This window comes from Limanda limanda, chromosome 17 (genome assembly GCF_963576545.1).
Source record: "Limanda limanda chromosome 17, fLimLim1.1, whole genome shotgun sequence".
Lineage (NCBI taxonomy): Eukaryota > Metazoa > Chordata > Actinopteri > Pleuronectiformes > Pleuronectidae > Limanda > Limanda limanda.
In genome coordinates this window covers 23330770-23355187 of record NC_083652.1, presented here as the reverse complement: position 1 = coordinate 23355187, position 24418 = coordinate 23330770, and the positions used below count along the sequence as shown (strand labels likewise).

General features: G+C 40.3%; 1 protein-coding gene across 2 annotated transcripts; it reads left to right on the top strand.

Moving 5' to 3' along the window:
* Positions 1 to 24418, top strand: lmx1al (LIM homeobox transcription factor 1, alpha-like). 2 transcript variants are annotated; one of them, XM_061090363.1, is made up of 9 exons: positions 1 to 44; positions 2091 to 2179; positions 3311 to 3503; positions 18831 to 19063; positions 20667 to 20830; positions 20948 to 21025; positions 21120 to 21240; positions 22221 to 22376; positions 24261 to 24418. In XM_061090363.1, exons 1-9 carry the CDS (start codon positions 1 to 3, stop codon positions 24416 to 24418), a joined length of 1236 nt encoding a protein of 411 aa, XP_060946346.1. The 2 variants fall into 2 exon arrangements, with proteins under 2 accessions (XP_060946346.1, XP_060946348.1); XM_061090365.1 differs by having other exon boundaries at positions 2091 to 2183; positions 3324 to 3503.

Genomic DNA, 24418 nt, shown 5'->3' with positions numbered 1-24418 from the left:
ATGTTGCCAACCGAGATTTCAGGAGGAGTGTGTTTCACCTCAAGGTAGGACACAGGTTGTTATAGCGGATCGAGATGTGATTGTTTCTGCGCATTAATAACGTGTTTCATATTCCTGCAGCCGCTTTTACGCATGCTATTTTGCGTACAAAAATGCTCAGTTTAAAAGATAAAGTCACAGTGACGCTGTCTGGTGAATTATATGTGCTTTTTTTTTTTTTTTTAAATTGGCCCAGTAGGACCAATCAGTATAGCCAAAGACAACGTGGATTAATTAAATAGTGTTTTATTGTTATTGTTTATTATTATTTAATTGAAATATTCAGTTTCAAACACTTTCCATAGATGGAGATTGTATGACGCTGATGGTGTTTACAGTTTGACCAAACAGGTATGATGTGTTACATCTCACCTTCATCCAGTTTTTTTTTATTATAATCATTGTACTTTTGGATTTTGATGACACGAAGACAGGATTGGACTAAAATAGCGTTTAAATGAAACCATCATATCACAGTATCTCTGCCTGTCATAATATTAATACCTGAAAGCAAAAAGAATGGTTATAAAGAAGTTTCCTCCTGTTTATTTCATTGCATGTGGAATTTATTGATCCTATTGATCCTCATATATAAAACATTCCCTTTGGGATGATTGGATTGCTCTAGGTCTTGAAGGAAAGTTAATATATATTTTCTTAAAATTTTTACTCGGGTCACTGTTGTGATTATTATTGAGTTTTGGGCTGTCAGTCTCAACATCTAATTATTAATGTATCACACTATTGTGTCAGTAATGGATTCAACCCGCAATTAGAGGAAATGCCACATCAGATCAGTTGTATTTACATAATTCATTTGTTTTAATTGACTCCTTCATTTTCTGTGGCAATGTAGAGATCATCCCAAAAATCAACAGCCCGTTTTATATTAACTGGAAATATACAAGCTACAGGCCCTTTGGAATCTGAGTGAAAAATCTGAGGGATTCCCCCAAAAATACCAAAACAAGAAATTATGTCAATTATCAAATGTAAGCTATCATTCATTTGAAATAAAGTGTGTAGCCGTAGTTTAAAAAAGACCACACAGTCTGATGAAGCCACAACAAAAAACATAGAAAAATGCAATTCAAGAGAATATTTTGGAAAAAAAAAATTTCAGCCAAATAATATTTCTGTGGAATTGTAGATTTTTAGTTTGAATGAATTTTGTAGCTTATAAAAATGCCGTGAGCGAGTTTTAATGCTCAAGTCAGGTTGTGCAAAAAAAAGTCCATGTTGAAATCCAACAACTAAAACGAAATGCCAAAAAATAATTATTGAATGGATTTTTTTAGAAGAAGCTTAAAAAATATGTAGTTTCCATTTCATAATAATTATATTGTGTAAATTATAGACTACACAAAAACATTTACAATTGTTTATAGGCTACTCTTATTTTGAAACGGCCAAGATAGATACCTTTTTTAACTCGGGAAATATGCCGAAGTCATTTTTAAATATCTTCATAAATTTGTGTTTGGATAACAACTTCCCAATCTCTATTTTACTCAAAGTGTCGAGTGATATTAAAAGGCTGACATGAACTTTTAAAATACCAGCTGACTCGGGCCCAAGTAGATACGCCTCCATAATGTGCTTATACTCATATATAATTTACATGTAATTCATTGTAATCAACGTTTATGAAATTCTCAGAGATGTGTGGCTCGTATGTTAAATTCTTTAAATTTCATTAGGTTTATCGTTTTTTTTGCCTTTAACAACAAACCAAGGACACACACACATAAACACACGATGAGAGTGCTTGTGTGCGTGCGTGCGTGCGTGCGTGTGTGTGTGTGTGTGTGTGTGTGTGTGTGTGTGTGTGTCAGTCAATCTATGTATGGATCTAAATGATGGGAACTTGAAATGTTGCCCAACACTATATATAATATATATGGGCTATTTATAGGCCGTTTACATTGTCAAGGCTAAACGTGTGAGCAACGCCCATTTCTACATTCTTTGGCATTTCATATTGTTGGTTTCTACACGTTGAAGTCCAGTGTGTTGGTCCGGCTCACACTCGGTTGTGTGTCTCCCTGCAGCGATCACACTGAGGGAAGGAGAGAAGGGATGAAAACAGAGGAGAGCCAGCAGTCCTGTCTGCAGCAGCCTCCATCCTCCACGCCTTTCGGTGAGTGACTGGTCCTCAGACCGTGGGCTGCAGACACAAATCCAACTCGCATGAAGAAGAACATTCAAACATCATCTCACTTAATGTGAATATGACGCTGAATAAATCCCCGCAGGAGTATCATGTGTGTGTACTGGGAGGAAAACATTGTGATGAAAGGGATCCTGAAGAATGACGAAACAAAACGCGAAGGGTTATGGCAAATATTTGAGAGAGAAAAGTTAAAAATAAATAATTTGAAGTTGCTTTTGCTGTGTGTGATATGATTTAATTATATACATTATATACTTTCTAACAATAACATAACAGTACTATTACCATCATCTTGCCACTGCACCTTATCTACCTATTTATCTTGTGTTTCTGTTTTTTATTCTTTCTACCTCAATATTTTTTATTTTATTCTATTGTATTGTATTTTATTGTATTCAAATATACCGGCTGCTATGACAACTTAATTTCCCTTCGGGGATGAATAAAGTAATCTATCTATCTATCTATCTATCTATCTATCTATCTATCTATCTATCTATCTATCTATCTATCTATCTATCTATCTATCTATCTATCTATCTATCTATCTATCTATCTATCTATCTATCTATCTATCTATCTATCTATCTATCTATCTATCTATCTATCTATCTATCTATCTATCTATCTATCTATCTATCTATCTATCTATCTATCTATCTATCTATCTATCTATCTATCTATCTATCTATCTATCTATCTATCTATCTATCTATCTATCTATCTATCTATCTATCTATCTATCTATCTATCTATCTATCTATCTATCTATCTATAAACAATACAAAACATGTAATTCTAGAAGAAGTCCAATAATAAAAAAAACTGCATATTGTAAAAAAAAAAAAAAAAAAAAAAAAAATAGATTTAGAAACAGAGGAAATAAATATTGTACGGGCTGTTGTATTTATATTAAATAAACAGCAATTATTTGGTTACGCCCTCCTGCACAAAGTGGATGACTCTGCGTGTAACCGTTATTAAAGATGCTTCGCTTTCCCTCACAATCGGAACTTGGGGTTTTAATATGTTGTGGAGACTTGGACTCGTGTCAGCAGTATTTTTTATATTTGTTTTTTTTATATTCTGCACATTCAGGTCCGGAGTACAGGCGTGGGGGGGGCGAGGTGTGCGCCGGCTGCGAGTCTCCCATCGCAGACCGCTTCCTGCTGCGCGTCAACGAGCGCTCCTGGCACGAAACCTGCGTCAAGTGCGCAGTGTGTCTGAGTGCGCTCACCGGGACGTGCTACTGCCGGGACCGGCTGCTGTACTGCAAGCACGACTATGAGAAGTAAGAGCACACACACACACACACACACACACACACACACACACACGCAGACAATATCTGAAGGGTCCCACATCTGCTTTCTGTGTGTGAACAGGTCAGGAGAAATGTCCTGGTTATTTATAACGCATCTCGTCATCATTAAGTAAATAAATATATACATTTTGGGGAGTGGAATTATTCTTTCACCTCAAATTCCAACTTTCTGGACAATGTGGATAATTTTGGTAAAATCCTAATCTGCAAAGAAACAAGTGACTGCTAAAGTAAAGCTTGACTCACAATTACAAAAATTTGCGATAATTTCCAGTGTGTCACAAGTGTGTGTGTACAGTACAAGAGAGTGTGATTTCTGCTGTAGAGCCACACTGTCGTCCACTCAGTAACAGTGATGTCACTCCACCTCCTTCTGATGTCTGCAGATCAAAAAGAAGCTAAATTCTCATGATATGTGTTGAAGACCAAATTGTGTTTTTCAAGCTTCCAAATTTGCATTGCTGCAAAGTTTTGATGACACACACACACACACGCAGTGGTGGGAAGTAACTTATACTAAACTTGTACTTAAGTAGATTTTTCACATATCTGTACTTTACTTGAGTACTTCTTTCCTGACGACTTTTTACTTTTACTCGTTACATTTGAACAAAAATATGTGTACTTTCTACTTCTTACATTCTCAAACTGGCTCGTTACTTGAGCAGCGGAGGTTGGCGCAGCACGCACGCCTCTCTCTCTCTCTCTCTCTCTCTCTCTCTCTCTCTCTCTCTCTCTCTCTCTCTCATCTAGGGTTCAAAATTTGTAAAATTATACATTATATTCGTATTGTTGTTATAATTTTTCAGTCAGTTGAGATAAATCTTGAGGAGAAACATTTTGGGTTGTTTTGTGTCTGTATAGACCTACTATAAAAAGCACTTTGCCTTTTTAATTTTGGTACTTGTACTTTTACTGTTGATACTTAAGTACATTTCAACACCAGATACTTTTGATACTTAAGTACTTTTAATATGAGCTACTCTAAGACTTTTACTCAAGTCATTTTCTGACGGGTGACTTCCACTTTTACCGAAGTCACTTTCCGGTAAGATATCTGTACTTTTACTCAAGTATGGCTTTAATGTACTTTATACACCACTGCACACACGCACACTCACACACACACACACACACACACACACACACACACACACACACACACACTCACACACACACACACACACACACACACGCACACACACACACACTTTGAGGTCTTGTTTTATGGTTCAAGCAGAGGTGTCAAAAGTATTCACATTCATTACTCAAGTAGAAGTATAGATACTAGGGTTTTAAAAATACTTTTGTAGAAGTTGAAGTATCAACTCAAGCTTTTTACTTAAGTAAAAGTGTAAAAGTACTGGTTTCAAAACTACTTAAAGTATAAAAGTAAAAGTAATGTAAGGGAAAAAGTGCACTACCCTCCCTCCTCCAAAAAACACATTTTTCTAAAGGCCATTATGACTATAACGTTATATTAAAATGTTATGTTGAAAAATGTGGGATGCACTAGGCTACCCGTTTGAACTGCAAATATGCCCATTGAAAATTATAAAATTTTATTACAATGCAAATTCATATATTGTTGGAAGAGACCTTTGGACTCAACACTACCAATAATCAAACGTGACTATCTAGAGGAAGTAAAAGTCGTAACAAGGTCGTGTTGCCTTTTTTTTGTGTGTGTTTTTGAACGATGACAAACCGGAATGAAAACAAGCCAAAATTAAATAGGAGTAACGAGGCTATTTTTTAAATGTAAGGAGTAGAAAGTACAGATATTTGCGGGAAAATGTAAGAAGTAGAAGTAAAAAGTCGTCTGAAAAATAAATACTCCAGTAAAGTATAGATACCCAACATTTCTACTTAAGTAAGGTAACAAAGTATTTGTACTTCGTTACTTGACACCTCTGGGTTCAAGTATATGGTGCTGGGGTGGAATCATTCAGTAGATTTACTCAGGTCCTCGTCCCCACATGTAAAACAGTTTTGGTCCAGGTTTGGTCCACACCACCATAGCAATGCCGCATTTCAACCAAGAGGTCCCCATGAGCCACTTGAGGTTCCTTCAGACAACAACTTGCCTTGAGCACCACATGTTTGCTAGAGAAAGTTTGTTTGGGATATAATTTGTGCCACATTTGCTATTTTACAAGTGGGCCACTTAAGGCTCACGTCCATTTTGTCTCTGAAGGCCAGAAGTGCCTCATCAATGCCTGAAGTGTCCCACATCTGCTTCCTGTGTGTGGACAGGTTAGGAGAAATGTCCTGGTTATTTATAACGCATCTCGTCATCATTAAGTAAATAAATATATACATTTTGGGGATGGAATTATTCTTTCACCTCAAATTCCAACTTTCTGGACAATGTGGATAATGTTGGTAAAATCCTGATCTGCAAAGAAGCAAGTGACTGCTAAAGTAAAGCTTGACTCACAATTACAAAAATTCTTAATATTTTCCAGTGTGTCACAAGTGTGTGTGTACAGTACAAGAGAGTGTGATTTCTGCCGTAGAGCCACACTGTCATCCACTCAGTACCAGTGATGTCACTCTTTTATTGTTATTGTTTATTATTATTTAATTTAAATATCCAGTTTCAAACACTTTCCATAGATGGAGATTGTATGACGCTGATGGTGTTTACAGTTTGACCAAACAGGTATGATGTGTTACATCTCAGCTTCATCCAGTTTTTTTATTATAATCATTGTACTTTTGGATTTTGATGACACGAAGACAGGATTGGACTGAAATAGCGTTTAAATGAAACCATCATATAACAGTTTATCTGCCTGTCATAATATTAATTCCTGGGAGCAAAAAGAATGGTTATAAAGAAGTTTCCTCCTGTTTATTTTAAATTCCAACTTTCTGGACAATGTGGATAATGTTGGTAAAATCCTGATCTGCAAAGAAACAAGTGACTGCTAAAGTAAAGCTTGACTCACAAAATTTCGCGATAATTTCCAGTATCTCACAAGTGTGTATGTACAGTACAAGAGAGTGTGATTTCTGCCGTCATCCACTCAGTAACAGTGATGTCACTCCACCTCCTCCTGCTATCTGCAGATCAAGAAGAAGCTAAATTCTCATGATATGTGTTGAAGTCCAAATTGTGTTTTTCAAGTTTCTGAATTTGCATCGCTGCAAAGTTTTGATGTCTTTAGTGTGATCACTGTTTACACAGTTGTATGCAAATGAGGTCAGTTGGTGCTTGAAAAACAAAAAGATTGAACCCACTTCTAACTTCAAATAGAGAGTTCTTCATTGGTCAAGTAAAAAATGAATTGAAAAAAAAAAGTGCTTTTCTCTTGATAGACTGAGAGTGAGTTTGTCTGTGCGATGAAAAACTGAACACACTGAGAAATGAATAAAAACATAAACAAGCATAAATCTGGAACCGAAGATGAAAGAAAAGAAAGAAAGCCTTCGCAAAAATTATCCTCAAAGAGCAAATAAATATCTTGTGTTGAGACTGGTGAAGTATTTTCAAAGATCAGTCACTTGCAGCTTTGCACAATTCTGATTTAAGATATTCAGACTAAACACAACAGTGTCGTCACGGCGACGTATCGATTTCAAACTGCTTCATATTTCGAAATTCGTGTTTGACACCAGTTCAGCTCTGATGTCCTCAGGGTCCTGAAAGTGTGAATGTGACGAGTGTGATATGATGAATGGAGATTTTTGGAATTTAACATTTTAATTTTCAAAACATCAAAAAGATATTTCAACGTTTGACTGAGTGTGACACAGACAGAATATGAGCTTGTACAATGCTGATATAGAAAATAGTGATGTCAGACAGTGTGTGAAATCCTCTGTGAAGCCACTTAAGGGGATTTAAGGAATTAATAACTTTTCAAATTATCATTGCATCTTAGCTGCTTATAGCACAGTCTAGCAGGAGCCCCTTTACCTTCCTGATAATAGTTGTAATAATTAAAAGATTTAAAGTTCTCAGAGGCATACAAAAAGTTACTGGACATTTATGGTCACAATCTTAATCTGAATCAATAACACTGCACGGTTCTATTCCATCTGTTGATAGTAATGTAAAATACAGCGTGTGGACACACATGACACATTATTCTGCAATGCAAAACATAACTCACACTCAACACTCGCTCTATGAAATGGAAGATGTCCTGATTTAGTTTGAAGATTGCATCGTGTGTGTGTGTGTGTGTGTGTGTGTGTGTGTGTGTCTGTGTGTGTGTGTGTGTGTGATGGGAGCTCCAGGGGTGAACGGCTGAAGGACGAGTCTGCAGCTTGTTATCATTGTTTTGAAAAGTGTCAGACGGCATCCAGCAGCACAGACTCTCCCACTGTACCTGACATCTGGAGGAGAGAGAGAGAGTGTGTGTGTGTGTGTGGTGTGTGTGTGTGTGTGTGTGTGTGGTGGGGGGTGTACGGCCGGCTGATGAAAGTCCCATTGTGTGACGTTTATCTGGAAAAATGAGTGGGAAACGTGGAGGGAAAAATGAAGCGCCGGGTTGATTTCCAGTGAGGGAATGAAAAAGCGTATTTGCTCTCCTCGTGTAATGAATGTAATTGCAGGCCCCAAATTAACAGTCAGCCCTTCATTCACTGTGCTGTTGATTTAGTCCCCTACACATTGCATATGGAGAGTCGCCTTGTTGTGTTGAGTCCGTGCCAGACTTGGCACACAGCGCTGCCCGTGACCTTCGGCGGATCAGCAACAATGTCTCCTTGTTTTCCTGCCGTCTGTCCATCAGCGCCTCACACTCCTCCCAGCTCCCGCCCCCCCCCCCCCCCCCCCCGAGCAGGTGTGTGCATTGTGACGGGGAAAACCATGTCCAAGAATTTTGAACGTGCATCAGAATTTTAGAGGAATTTTACTACAATCATTGGGGGTTGGTTGGTGATCTCTCTGTTATTGATTGGTTCGAAGAGGCAGGGGCAGATTTCAATTAGGCGTGGGGATTGGCAAAAATGTGACGATTCAATAGTATTGCGATATTTGGGCCACGATTCAATAGTATTGAGATTCTGCGATATATTGCGATACTGCAAGTATTGCGATTCGATTCTGCGATTTATTGCGATTCATGTCCCCCATATTATTCAAAGGCATTACAAAAAATGAGGAAAATAAGACTGCTCACCTCACTTCAAATGTCACATTTAATTCTGTGAACAACATTGTCTTCTTCACATTAACTGAAGTGCAAAAACTTTGTCCTTGAACATTCAGGACACAGGACCTTTGTAATTATTTTCTGAATAGGAGACCTCTCACATGAACACTGAGCTCCCAGCACATAACTTACAATTATTTAAAATACAGTAACATTCTGTTTTTTTCTCCCACCACTAATTTCAATTGCCTGTTTCTTGATGCATTGATATTTTTTTGTTTTGCATGTCAGGCATTAAGTGAATCAAGTTACTGCTGAGGATTGTGTTGACAGAATAGATGGTGAGGTGAGACAGCATCTTACAGACTTCTGAGATCATACTGGGACATTTTCCATGTCTCCTTCACGGGGTATCTCGGGCTTGTCCAAATATTTTTTAATTCATCCTTTGCTTTGAATTACATCACCAGGCTCCGGCCGACCAGCAGACGTCTCCTCCCTCACTCGCTCCCCTGCACATTTCTACCATCCACACTCATTTAGTTGAAAATGGAGAAATATAGTGTTTTCGAGCTGATATCTGCGATTTTTTTTAATCAATTCTGTGGAGGTATAAAAATAAATGCAAGTGGATGTCTCTAAATCCCAATGAGAAAACAGATCTAATTTGAAATGTGACCCATCCCCCACCCGATTCATCCCGGGGAAAACTGCCCCCGAGGCAAAAGTTTGTTTTTTTTAATTCAACATTTGCATGTTCAATGTTTTCAAATCACACAAATGATTTTAAACTCATCGCTCCATTGCTTAATATATATTAATGTGAGTTTTCAACATATCAAAAATACTTTTTAAGGTGAAGCAGAGGAATCCTAATATTCAACCTTGTGTGTAGAATTGTGCAGGAAAAGGGTTCAGTTCACATTCAGCTTTATGCCCTGAAGCTTTAGGTAATGAACGAGCGTGCACACCCTAGTGCCACTCATTATCTACGTATAAAAATAAATAAATAGGAGGTATGCCTTCAGTTTCCAGTTTCCCTGCTCTCAATCTGTTATGGAAATGAGGGGATTTAGACACAATAAACTCAAGTGCATCTTGTGGATTTACTTGTGGATTTATTTTTGTTTTGAAACCTCAAGAAATTCTCAGGAACTCCATCCTGTTATTGAGCAGATGTTCAAAATGAGACACACACACACACACACACCGACACACACACACACACACACACACACACACACACACACACACTCACAATTCCCATCAGGATATAGTCAGGTGTCACTTTCACAGGCAAGATGAGCAGAATAATACCAATCTGCAAAATGGAAAATATTTATTGTATCAGAGACAGGAAGTCAGGATAGTAATTAGTAAAAACAATTCTATGCGTCTAAATGTGACAAATGTGAAAAACAATTGAAAGCTAAATATATTAAAGCAGTTTGCCCTGAAATTTAAACATTAATTGTGAGTAAAAGATAACATTTCATTCTGAGTGAAAGTGAGAGAAAGATGCTGGTGAGCAGGAGCAGTGTGCAGCCTCAGTGGCTCCACATCATGGTTCTCTGCCAAGCGGAGACGTAGAAGGCCAGTGTTGGTCAAAGTGTTGAGCTCAGACAGAGCGGGGGGGCAGCCCGGCTGTGTGTAAGCCTTAGAAAGGCAGTTTCAGCCGTGTGAAAGGCAGGTCACCGGGGTGGAGATCCACTAAACCTCAGGGTTTAATACCTCACTCTGTGGGCTGGAGGCCACCGAGACGACATCTGGGTTTACACACCCGAGAGAGGGAGACCCCCCCCACCACAGTCCTGGGACCCCCCCCCTCTGATACAAATTTTCTCAAATTTCCAACATGTCACATTTAGACGCATAGAATTGTTTTTACTAATTACTATCCAGACTTCCTGTCTCTGATACAATAAATATTTTCCATTTTGCAGATTGGTATTATTCTGCTCATCTTGCCTGTGAAAGTGACACCTGACTATATCCTGATGGGAATTGTGAGCATGTGTGTGTGTGTGTGTGTGGGTCTGTGTGGGTCTGACGGCCTCTCGGGCTCCAGCAGTGCATCGCTGTGGGTGAACTTCTAAGATTTAAGATTTAAGATACATTTATTTGTCCCAAACACATGCACAGACATGCACAAGCACACTCATGCAAGGAGGGAAATGTAACCTCAGCTTTGAACCCATCTGGTGCAGGACACACAGAGCAGTGAGCAGCCATGTACGGCGCCCGGGGAGCAGATGTTGGGGGTGTAAGGTGCCTTGCTCAGGGGCACTAGACAGGGTAGGGAGAACCCTCTTGGATTTTTGGACAGATCAATCCAGGTTCGTCTTGTTGTTGTTTCTCCGTGGAGTCGAACCAGAGACGAACCAGAGACCTTTTCTGCCCATAGTCCAAGTTTCTGACACTAGTCCACCGCCTCTCCCTCGATCGTGTTCCTTAAAGAATACTGAGGATGAAAAACTCTGTCTTCCACTGCTCGTCTCCCCCCTCACCCCCCCACCCCACCCACCCACCATCTCTCTCTCCATCTCTCATCAGCTCCCTCGTTCATCACTGTCTGCTTTGTAATAATATTTCTCTATTCCAAACCTCATTTCCTCCTCGTTGAGATTGATAGCAGCGATGACACCAAACAGTTTATCTCCCCGTTTATCCCTTGTTTTCTCTTAATCGCCCCCCCCTCCTACCTCCTCCTCCTCCCCTCGGCAGCTCTTTGTGTCTCGGGATGGCGATGAGAGGAGGAGGAGGAGGAGGAGGAGGAGGAGGAGGAGGAGGAGGAGGAGGAGGAGGAGGAGGAGGAGGAGGAGGAGGAGGTGGTACGGAGGCTGATTGGGTACAGTGCTAATTACCCAGGATTCTGTGGTGCGATGACAGGTCTGACACCCGGCTGCAGGGAAGTGCTTGTAGAGAGAATTACGCAACGACATGTCAGATACACAATAAACCCACAGTCCAATCAACACGCAGTTTTATTCATAAATCTCTGTCATATTAATGAATTATTTCTAAATTTAAAAAAAGCCAGAATTACACTTTTGAAGAGACACGTTCAACCAAAGATTGTTTTCCTCTCATTTCAGCGATTTGCAAACATGCAGATAACTTTGATTTTGTTTGATCAGGTTCTCGAGAGAAGAAAGAGGAGAGTAGAACTTAAACATTTACATTTAAAAAGTACACATTATACTACTAATGTGTCTTTTGAGAAACACATTCATGTTTTCTCATAAACAATAAACACAATAAACCCACAGTCCTATCAACGCGCAGTTTAATTCATAAATCTCTGTCATATTAATGAATTATTTCTAAATTAAAAAAAAGGCCAGAATTACACTTTTGAAGAGACACGTTCAACCAAAGATTGTTTTCCTCTCATTTCAGTGATTTGCAAACATGCAGATATAACTTTGATTTTGTTTGCTCAGGTTCTGGAGAGAAGAAAGAGGAGAGTAGAACTTAAACATTTAAAAAGTACACAATATACTACTAATGTGTCTTTTAAGAAACACATTCATGTTTTCTCATAACTACACACCCCAGGCGAATGGAACTGAAATATCAAAATGTCTAGAAAGTGAGAAAATGTGGTTTTCTTTGTCCTTTAATGAATAAAGTTTCGGCGTGACTCGTGGCTGCAGCTCACTACAGAACAGTTTATTTGAATCCCAGTGAGAGGATTTACACAAAACTCATACATGAGGCTGTGAAACGTTCAAACACTCCTCCCTCACCCGGGGGTCTTCTGTTAGTCCAACCTGCAGCTCAACAGATGATGGTGGGCCGGAGAAAGTTGTTTTGTGTGTTGTGATGCTGAGGAATGATTGGATTCTATGGTGTAAATGAAAGAATGTCACTAATGGAAAAAGAGAAATGGGATAAAAGAAGGTAAAGTGGTGTGAGCGAGAGTTTTGGGAAGAGAAGCAGGACCGGGCCTGGGTGTGTGTGTGTGTGTGTGTGTGTGTGTGTTTGTTTGGTGGTGGTGGTGGTGGTGGTGGGTGGGGGGGGTAATATTGCCACTGTTTTTTGCATAATGTGAGATGAGACCCCATCATCTTTCCTCCCCCACAACAATTTTATAACAGACAGCTAATAAATGTTTCATGGCAGAACAAGCTGCTCGCCTCGGCTTTATTAAATCTGAGATAATAAAAGCAGAGAGAGAGGGAGAGGAGGAGAGAGAGAGAGAGAGAGAGAGAGAGAGAGAGAATAGGGGGTCGCACCGGAGAGAGGGAGAGATGGGGAGATCGGCGTCGACTCCTCTCAGATCGACTGGCTGTATCTCCTGTTTCTGGGGCAACGGGTCCCGCTGTCCCCCGCCGCCCCCCCCTCCCCACCGCTTCCCGCTCCGCCAGAGACAGACAGGAAATGAGAAACCGGCAGACAGGATATTGCGTTCTGGTGGCCTGGGGATTAACTGTGTTATCTAAACTAACACACACACACACACACACACACACACACGCGGGCCCACTCACCCACGCACGCAAACACACATCCACAGCCCCACACGTTGTGTTGATTCTCAGTAGCATCAGGTGTAGATGGCACAGACCCACAGACACACACCAGGAGCGTCACGCAGGGTTTTGTGTTGTTGTGTTGTTACTTTACTCAGGTACATTACATCACAAGTTGAATATTACAGGCCTCAGTGCTGCTCTTTATCATGACATGTTACTGTGAGACTGTGGGATCCAGAGAGTCGGAGCAGAAACGTCTCCGGAGCTGTGATCCGGGGGCTGAGACCCTCGTGGTCATCACACAGATCTTAACTGGATCAGGAGGAGGCTCATTGAGCACGAGACTGTTTATGTTTATGATGTTTCTCCATTGATGCGTGGATGGATACGTTCCACAAATGACAGCATCTGTCCGTGTTTTATTGATGTTTGTACCCAGGCCCCTTATCTGTGTTTACACAAACTGTGCATATTTGTGCTTATGCTTGCGTGTGACTCTATATATACACGTGTGTGTGTGTGTGTGTGTGTGTGTGTGCATCATGTGTGACTGTACCTTATTATATGTGTGTGCGTGTGTTTGAGTGTGTTTGAGTGTGAGTGAGTGGTGGCAGGGGTAGCGAGTATTGTGGGGAATGCTGGGAGATTTTAATAACACAGAAGCAGTGCAGGGAGATTTAATAAAAGGAGATGATGTGATTACTGAACCTTGGCTCTGAGCCATTTTGCTTCACGGAGCAATATCCGCCGAAAAGTGCACGCACACACATCCACACGCGCGCGCACACACACTTGCACACACACGCACACCCTTAGACACACACCGAGGAAGTGGATGCTAAACAGAATACAACTTTAAAGCGAGGTTGTTGCATATCATTTTTCTTTTCGCATCTGTCACACGAATCCTTGGATGCACCTTCGTTTTCAGGGGGGATGTGTGTATGTGACACACACACACGCTCTGGTCATTCTGAACACATAATGCATGTGGGAACCACAAGCTACGGGATATGACATGGGAAGAGACATCATTTTAGATCTTAAACTTTGAGTTAGGAATTAAAATGAGTGATCCCCGATGAGCCACAGCTCCCGAGTGAAGAGAAACTCTGTCTACGACGGGTTCTTCTGGCTCCTTTTCCATTAAACGGTTCCAAACCTGGAGCAAACCAATACCTGTATAAATATTCATCAATTATGGAAGCAAGCACAACAACTGTAATCACTCTGAGACACATACATATTTATGGAACGATTGTGTTGGGGTCCAGACAGTGTCGTGCTTGTCACAGCTCACAGGCAAAACAATGCCACATGACACAGCTTAGGGAGATGAGGAAGATTCTGTTATTCTGTTTGTATGCCGAGGATCTACAATAAAGCAAGCAAGCGAGAGCTGATTACACCCACCCAATACTTAGAAGACATTACCTTTCTCCGCCTCTCTGCAGTTGATCTCATAATCAGTGAGTTTGTAATTAGTCGTGGCCCCAACCCCTTTCCAAATCCACAGTCGCCTGCAGCCAAAGATCCTGAAGCTCTGCACATCTCAAGCTCCCAAAAGTTTACTGATCTATCGTCTTCTGCTCTAACGTCTCTGTTCTCTGTTACTGTGGATGAGTCGTGAACAATACATCACAACAACGGAGGAAAGTATAAAATTCAAAGTCTTCTTCACACTACTGCGGGACCCATTTCGAGCAATGTGATTTAAAAAAGAAAAAACGTAAATCATTAAGATGAGGAACTTTCTCAAAATAATGAAAAACCCTATTAAAGTAATGACTTATCTCAAACTGACTGAATATTTCAAAAATAATGACTTCGTGTCTGAAAATAATGAGAAACCTTAAAATGATGACACAGTAAATCATAATGATGAGAAACTGTTTAAAACAATTCCTTTTTTTGAGGAAGTTTCAAATTGTTTGAGGAACAAAGTCATTAGATAGAAAAACTGTATTTTTGAGAAAGTCATTTGTAAATTTTGAGGACATGTTTCAGTATTTTGTGAATGTTTCTTTTTACATGACTAAAAATAGATGGATTTCCATACACAGCTGGTCTTTACTGCAGCCGTTTAAATTCTAATTTAAATTCTACTGTTGTGCATATTGGAAATGTCAGATATAATTCCTCTGTATGTATCTAATACAAACATCTTCTTGTTACAAGTATAAACATGTCAATCACAAAGCTAAATTAGAGATATTCAAAAGAATGTTTTCTATTTAAAAAACAACCTCCCAATAGAAGATTGTATTAGAAATTGTGCAACAATGTTGTGAAATCGAGAAATGATCATGTGTACGGATACAAGTATGAATGCAGAAAATCGGTTGTGGGCATTATTCACACGATTGTATAATTTTGCTGCAACAGTAGAAGCTAAATTTACTTAATTCATGTCTTAATTCATGTCTCTGGTCTTTAACAATCATGTCCAATGTGATTTATGTGAAGCTGCTCTCTGGTCAGGGCCGGTGTGAATGATACTTCTATTAGAGGGATTAGACTGATCTACTTACAGACCCCCCTCTGTGGCAGTTGCCCCAAGTTGCCTTCATTTGCCACGTTGAGTAAATTCCTAGCGTGCTGTGTACACCCCGATTAGGGAGTGTGGGACTTAACCGGCAATATCGTCAGTCTTATGCAAGCATTCCTGTGACAATTCTGTTGTCTTGTATTTTGTTCGCAATTAAAAGAGTCATTGAAGTTGTTGAAGCCTTGAACGTGTTTGTCTGGAGACACCGAAGCTGCAGAGAGTTCAGAGCCCATCGCTCTCCGCTGTGAAATCTGTCAAATATTTAGTTTCACGTGCGGCGTCTCGTAGATTTCAGAATCAGCACCAGGTTTATTGGCCAAGTAAGTTTGCACAAACAGGGAATTTGACTCGGTAAAGTGTCTCTCAGTGTGTTACACAGAATACACATCACAAAACAAAACAGCACAATACGAACAGTCACAAAAACAATACAAAATACAAACAGTGCGACAGTCTGAGAAAAGAAGTGCAGGTATAACACGGTATGTGTATTACAGTTATACAGTAAAGTGAAATAAGATAACCATAATTAAATATAATTATAACATATATTATATATAATATAATATAATTTCGGGAGAAACTGTACAGTGGTTCCTTACAAAGATCCTTACAACTTCTTAAAGATACAATTTAAAGACTTGAAAAGGGAAATGGGTGGAGCAACATCCAGGCCCTGTCGGAGCAGATTATTGCAGGGATGCTTTTGGGGGGGGGGGGACACTTGTGTTTCTGATGTTGCGTTAGCGACACTGTCAATTGGGGAATTTTTTGGGGAGCGTTTGGCAGATGGATTGAGAAAGATTAGCCGTGGCAGCTGTGTTTGGGACAGAATCACAGATTAGGAGCACTAATGTGCAGACCTGGCTCCTGCTTTACTCTCCAGATCTGGGCAGCGACACCTTCCTATCGCTCAGTCAGGGAGCTCCAACACCGTCCCTTCCTCCACCTGCCCCACACACACCTACACACACACACACACACACACACACCTACACACCCCCCCGTCTTTCTTATCCAGTTTCGTTCCGGTGCCCGTCCTGTTCTCTCGACTACCTACACCTATGTGCTCTGGCTACTAGGGGGGGGAATTGGCAAAAGTGATTAGTATTGCGATTCTGCGAAATATTGCGATACTGCAAGTATTGCGATTCGATTCTGCGATATATTGCGATTCATGTCCCCCATATTATTCAAAGGCATTACAAAAAATTAGGAAAATAAGTAGGGCTGGGCAAGTTAACTCGTTTCAATGGAGTTAACTCGAGTTAACTCAAGTGATGAGTTAACTCGATTAATTATTTTATCTCACATTCACTCAGGTTTGATTATTTATTGTTTTATTGTGAAAGTCAGGCTTTTATTTTGTGAAAGTCTGTTGCTGACTGCTGCAGAACAGGAAAAAAGAAAATAATTGGCGGATAAACAATCGAGTTAACTCATCACTTGAGTTAACTCGATTAAAACGAGTTCACTTGCCCAGCCCTAAAAATAAGACTGCTCACCTCACTTCAAATGTCACATTTAATTCTGTGAACAAAATTGTCTTCTACACATTAACTGAAGTGCAAAAACTTTGTCCTTGAACATTCAGGACACAGGACCTTTGTAATTATTTTCTGAATAGGAGACCTCTCACATGAACACTGAGCTCCCAGCACATAACTTACAGTTATTTAAATACAATACAGTAACATCAAGCAGACATAATAGAGTAACATAAACCTGAGAATAATCATATAAATAAGAGTAACCTAGAGCTTCAATCAAATTGAGAAAAATAAACAAATGTGTTCTACTAGAGTCCAGTCCAGTTGGCTGCAAGGTCATGACCCAAAATGTTAAATTCATTTGGGAATATTGGCATTTTTGTTCAGAAAAAGGAGTTGGTCAACATGCTCAGATGTTAAAGTTCCTCTGGAACGTTACTATATCTCCTGCAGTGGAGAACATCCTTTACACAGACACACTAGGTATCTTTTAAACTCTGAAACTCTGAAAAAAATATTGCAATACTTTGTGCTACAGTATCGATATAATCACGGGCGCAAAATATCGCGATACTGAACAGAATTGATTTTTTTCCCCCACCACTACTGGCTATAGTCATGTTGAAGTGATATCCAGTGTATGTTCACTTTCTTCTCACTGCAGGTTGGTTACACCACAAGTAGGACGATGGGTTATGGTTTCTAGCCACATTTTAGACTAGGTTTACTGAAACTGAGAGTGGGTGTGTGCAAATGTTTGTGTGCGTGCCCGGCGCGTGCACGTGCATGTGTCTATGTTTGTGTGTGTGTGTGTGTGTGTATATGTGTTTTAGTGTGCATAAGTGAGAGGAGAGAGATTAACCCCATGCTATCCCCAATCCCTGGTTATGAGTTTACAGCGTCTGTCTGGCCATCGCACTGTTTAAACAACAATCTAATTAATCCTGTCTTTATTAGTTTCAGTGAACTGGGGAGGCAGGCTGGGAGGGCATGAGGGAGAACTGGGAATGCTGGCAGAAAATACCAGGGAGGGAGGGGGAGGAAACCGAGTGCGAGAGCAGGGATTTGAGAGGAATTTAATGGCAGAGACTTAGGCCTGGTGAATGGAAATCGGGATATGAAGAGACGGTGAGGCAGGAGAGAAACCGAGGGGGTGATCACATCTCTCAGGAGGAGGAGAGCGATGGGGGGGGGGGACAAAAGAAGGAAAGTGGTCGTGGAGAAATGCAATGGAGCTGAGCAATAATCTTTATTAAGCTTTATTCATAACGTGAAATCAGCCCTTTCAGATTGCTGGTGGGATGTGAGGAGACAGAGGTTCACTCCTTTAAACCGCTCTCAACATTTAAGGAATTAAAAAAAGAAATCACAACAGGGAGTTCTCTCAACAAAAGCTTTCTACTGCCCCCTACTGTCATGAGGGAGAAGAGGAAATACAATGTAAAAAATGTCGACTACTGTAATTCCTCTCAGCAGATGTTCACCTTGTTGCTCTGTGAATTGGGGAATGTTTATACGACCTTTAATTAAGCGACTATGTTAATCTCCAGAATCACTGGAGCCGGGTGTAAATGTGTCAAAGCCGCCATCTTTAATTACCTCTCTCTTCTCCACTCCTTGACTCCCATCCTTCACATGTGTAACCTCACTGTGTGTGTGTGTGTCTGCAGGCTGTTTGTGAGGAAGTGCAGCGCCTGCCTGCAGGTGATCGGTCGCTCCGAGCTGATCATGCGCGTGCTGGGCCAGGTCTACCACCTGGGCTGCTTCAGCTGCTGCGAGTGTGAGCGCCGGCTGCAGAGAGGCGACGAGTTTGTGCTGAAGGAAGGTCAACTGCTCTGCCGCATGGACTACGAGAAGGAGAGGGAGATGCTGGCCGCCATCAGTCCCACGCCGACAGAATCAAGTACAGCAGCTTTGTTCACTTCAGGACCCGCACACATCTGCATTCTTTCTTTTATCATCATTCAGCCCAAAGTATTTTCATTTCACTCCTGTCACATTCCACCACAGCAAACCAGCGAGTGGGCCTTTAACCCCTTATTGCCTGAATTAATTTCCAATTATATAAAAAAATATATTATTAGTGTTTTTGGCTGTCATACAGATGCTAAATTAAGTGGAGATTGTTAATTCCAATATAGCATATACAATAGATATACAATTTAGGTATGAGGCAAATTAGGGACATTAGGCATAATGGGGCATAATTAATAATTTAACAAATTTTCCAGTTTCTGGTATGTAGATTATTATACTTTTGCTTGAAATTGAATAACAACATATGTTTCTATACAATCATTGCTGTTCCATCATTACAGTATTTCAAATACAGCTTCATACCTCAAAATAACTTTGCTGCACAGTACCAAGGGGCTAGTGTGTATTTTCGACTCCGACAACTACTACAGAGTACTTCCAATACCTTCATGGTATATGTAGAATTTGCACCATCAGGCATATGTGGGATAAAAAGACCGGAAAGGGGTTTGAGGCGAATTTGCGACATTCAACAAGGGGTTAATGGGTTAAAACCTCAAGCTGCTCCCTTGTTAAGTTTGAAGTACATATACTACATCCCTGCTTTTATTGTATCTCATTTAGACTATATGAGTACTTTTATGTTCTGTCTAATTACAGTATATGTTTACAACAGAGGATCAGATAGAAACGGCATTTCAATCCCGTCTATGTCCTGTACATACGGCAGAAATGACAATAAAGATGACTTTGACTATTGCAACTCTTTATATTCAGGATTAAGCCTACAAGCACTTTCACACATTAAAGGAATAGTTCACCAAAAAATGTGAATTCACTCATTATCTACTCACCACTATGCTATGTTTTCTTTCTGTTGTTTTTATACATTTGAAGAAGTGGTCACCGTTTATTTCAATTGTGTTGAATTTGGCTGCAACGCTGTTTACCCCTGAAACTCCAAAAGTGTTTGTGTGGACTCGTCCATCAGCATAGTGGCGAGTTCATAAGGAGTGAATTTTCATTTTTAGGTGAACTTTCCCTCTAAGCTTGACAAGTTCACATCAGCCCTGTTTCCCTTCACTGGTTCCCAGTTGATTTTAAGATCATTACTTTTAAAGCACTTCATGGCTTTGCTTTTAAATCACTTCAAAACTGATCTTTTTATGAAATCCTAAGCTCCTGGTCTTAATGCAAGCATGCCTTATTTGTTTTTTGTTATTATTATTCAGCAGTTATCTTCCTTGTCGGGGTCTTTATTCATTTTTATTTGATCATATATATTCTTTGTATTTTAATTGCTTGATTTTATTAAATCCATTTGTGATTTATTCTGTTTCCAGCTCTTTATAAGTTTGCTTTAAAAAGTGTTATGCAAATAACATTAAACAGGATATTTGATTGTTTTTTAATTTGGTTTTGGTGTGTTGTACTTTATTTTTTCATAATGTTACAAACACTTGAGAATAAAAAGGTACCTTCTCATACAGGAAGGTCTGATTGTTTGTTTGTCTGCTTACCTTTCTCAGTGAAGAGTGAGGATGAGGATGGTGGAGGGGGCTCCGGGGGGGGGAAAGGTGGTGATGACAGCAAGGAGCACAAGCGTTCCAAACGACCACGAACCATCTTGACCACACAGCAGCGCCGCGCCTTCAAGGCCTCATTCGAAGTGTCTGCGAAGCCTTGCCGCAAGGTGGGTGGATCCGCTCGTGTGATCAATCTAAAAGCTTTGTCCTGTTGTTCTAGTGTTTTTATCAGTTTGTAAAGCAGTAAATCTCAAGAAAAAACAATGGAACATCTCCCCCTGCAGGTGAGAGAGACACTAGCGGCTGAGACTGGTCTGACAGTACGGGTTGTGCAGGTGTGGTTTCAAAACCAGAGAGCCAAGGTGAGACTTTACCCGTTTTATTACATGAAGACACAATGACACACGTCTACATGCGTATATAAATTCATCACAATGCGTCGTGGTTGTGTCTCAGATGAAGAAGATCGCTCGTCGGCAGCAGCAGCAGCAGCAGCAGCAGCAGGAGCAGGAGCAGCTCGGAGGAACCCGGAGAGGTCAGAGCCGAGGAGGCCGCCAGAGCAACGACGACAGTGAGGGTGAGAGAGGTCAACACACACACACACACACACACACACACACACACACATACACACACACACACACGCTCACACACTCACACAAGAATAACAGAAAACACTCACAGACTAGGCAGGGGAACACAAATTTCACTAGGTAGAGTTAAAAATGTGTGGATCCATGAAAGTTTATAGAGCTCTGAAACGATGAGGAATACTCTTATCCAGAAATTATTCTAATTAATGATAATAACAAAATGAAATAAGAAGTACAAGTACATCAAAGTAAAAATGTGGAATATGGCCAAAATGGCCACTAAATGCAAACTAGCAGGCTTCCTGTTGTGTTTTTCCAATTGCACCTATAGACTTTTTTGTTTGTCTGGTCATGATACACCTGTATATCGATTTTTGTGAAGACCGGTCAATGTGAACACGTTCCAGGGGTCTCGGGGGGGCACCGTTGAGCCATTTTGCGACGCCCATTGAAAATTCCTTCAGAATACGTAAATTTTCACCACTTTCTAACTTTCTGCATATTTTGGTAAGAATTTGAGCATGGTAAAGCCCTCAAAAAGCCAATTCATTTGCCTGAATAATAATAATAATAATAAAGAGACTTTTTTGTTTGTCTGGTCATGATACACCTGTGTATTGATTTTTGTGAAGATTGGTCAATGGGAACACATTCCGGGGGTCTCGGGGGGTCTCGGGGGGGCAACGTTGAGCCATTTTGCAACGCCCATTGAAAATTCCTTCAGAATACGTACATTTTCACCACTTTCACCACTTTCTGCAAATTTTGGTAAGAATTTGAGCACGTTAAAGCCCTCAAAAAGCCAATTAATTTGCCTGAATAATAATAATAATCCTTACAATTTCAATAGGGTCTCACCAGACCTTTGATGTCAGTGCTCAGGCCCTAAAAATAGTTCAATAAAATGAAAATAAACAATATGCTATAAATCTGTGTGACTAAGGGGATTCTCGTCCTCTACCAGATGGATCCAGTACTCATGGCATGGATGGGATTCTGGGATATGCTTCTCTGCCACGTCAGCAGCTACTGGCTCTGGACCCCAACATCTACGGAGGAGAGCCGTTCCGACACGGGCTGACTCCACCGCAGCTGACCAGCGAGCAGCTCCACTCCTATGGTAAGAGAGGAGGGGAAAGCTGCAAGACCTTCCCCCAAAGATCCCTACGCCATTATGGTCAAAACAATAATAAGGTCATGGGGTCATTCAGCAAGTTAGTCTCCGTAGTTTCATCTGGGTGGTTGCAACAGGAAAGGCAGAGTCCGGGATTTTGAAAAAAATTCCCAAAATTCCCCATCACATGCACAGATAACTCCCAGCATCCTTCACTCTACAGCGGGGCTCAATAGCCCTGCTGTAGAGTGAAGGACCAGTCAGGTAAGTTTCAATGATATTACTGGGGAAAATATATTATCATGCTGATTGAGGATTGTTCATCTGTTCATCTAGACTATTTCCATTCATTTATCCATCAATTGTAAAATACATTATCGTTTTTTTACAAACTTTTTTCTCATCTTATTCTACAGAACAATGCCACATGCACTCTCTCATGTGTGGAGACATTTCACCTCATCCAATGTAGAAGGAAAGGCTGTGTACATTTGCAAATACTGTGCAAAGACCTATGTTAAGAATGACACAACGATGCAGAAGCATATAGTCAAGTGCCCAAAGTTTCCTCAGGGCTCAAATCAGCCTATGACAAAACAAAATGTTTATATTTATGTCTGTATATGACAAGGTAAATACAGTTAGTATAAATTACCCACAAAACGTCCAGTTTATTCCTGTTAATTCCCGTATATTCCCGTTAATTCCCGTTAATTCCCAATGGAAAGTTTCCAACTTTGAATATTTCCGGAATTTTGCAACCCTACGTGCAGCAGACTGCAACATCACCATCGTCGAATGAGTAAATGTCAGCCATCTGCCAAACCAATGGGTTTAACGCTGCCTTTAAACTGCTGTCGATTAATTAAACTGCTTAATGTTTCTTTATCATTTACTTAGAAAATGTGCAGTGGGAAATAATGACGCAAAAATAAGCAGATCAGATATGTTCCATCAGCTGATAGGAGAACGTTTGAAGCACGTTTCAAACAGGTTTCCAGTTGCATAAAGATAAGTAGAGGCTGAGATCAAACTCTGAGGCCGGAACATTGTGTGTTTTTCAACTTAATTGGCTTCAATTCAGCTTAAAATAAAAAAGACTTTCCATGTTCTTTCCAGGGATGGGGGAAAAAATAGATTCAGTTACAAATCGCGATTGTTGTGAATGACGATTTTAAATCGCCATGCTGCCTCCCAAATCGATATTTTTTAAACATATTTATTGGTTTATACCGGGGGGGATATATGGGGGGAGCAACATCACCCCAGAGCATGTTGACCAGCTCTTGTTTTTGCACAAGAATCTAAACACACCCAAGCACTAGCTTTGCATCGCCTACATGCAAACAACAATAGCCTACTTTTTGTTTATTTCAAAGTTTATATTTTAAGTAAACTTTTATTCATTCTATTTCATTTACCTTTTATTTATTGTTTAAAAGTAGCCTAAGTGGCTTACATTTCTTAATCTGTCAGTTTGTGTGCAGTTGACAGGGGCTATACAATAATAGGGCACATTTTTATTTATTTTCTCTATTGGCTGCGCGGCAGTCATTAAGTTAATGTTAATATTTGAAATAAAACTTGTAAAGCTCTAAGTGAATTTGACTGTGTTGTATTTGAAGGTATGATTCAACATTTTTCCATGGTCCAGTATTTAAAAAAGAAAAAATAACCAAAAGAAATCCCAGGAAATCGTAATATCGAATCGCAATACTTACAGAATCGCAATACATATCGTATCGCAACCTAAGTATCGTGATAGTATCGTATCGGGGGTCCCTGCTGATTCCCGTCCCTAGTTCTTTCCATATTATTCTGTGCTCGCTGGTACAGCTTTGAAGACAGTTCCACTTCAGCTCAGCTCACTGTCTCTCTCTTCTCCTGCAGACTCAGAGACCGTGTTCCACGACCTGGACAGCGACGGGAGCCTCGGTCACCTCGGCGACTGCCTCCTAGCAACAGGGGACGGCGGTCTCCTGGCAGGGCGAGTGGGAAACCCCATCGACCGTCTCTACTCCATGCAGAACTCCTACTTCACCTCCTGA

What these genes read in the sequence shown, in the direction of transcription:
- lmx1al (XM_061090363.1), top strand. Translation starts at nt 1, where the DNA reads ATGTTGCCAACCGAGATTTCAGGAGGAGTGTGTTTCACCTCAAG. An exon ending in GGAGTGTGTTTCACCTCAAG is followed by an intron (nt 45 to 2,090) that starts GTAGGACACAGG and finishes GTCTCCCTGCAG; the next exon opens with CGATCACACTGAGGGAAGGA. An exon ending in TTCAAAACCAGAGAGCCAAG is followed by an intron (nt 21,026 to 21,119) that starts GTGAGACTTTAC and finishes GTTGTGTCTCAG; the next exon opens with ATGAAGAAGATCGCTCGTCG.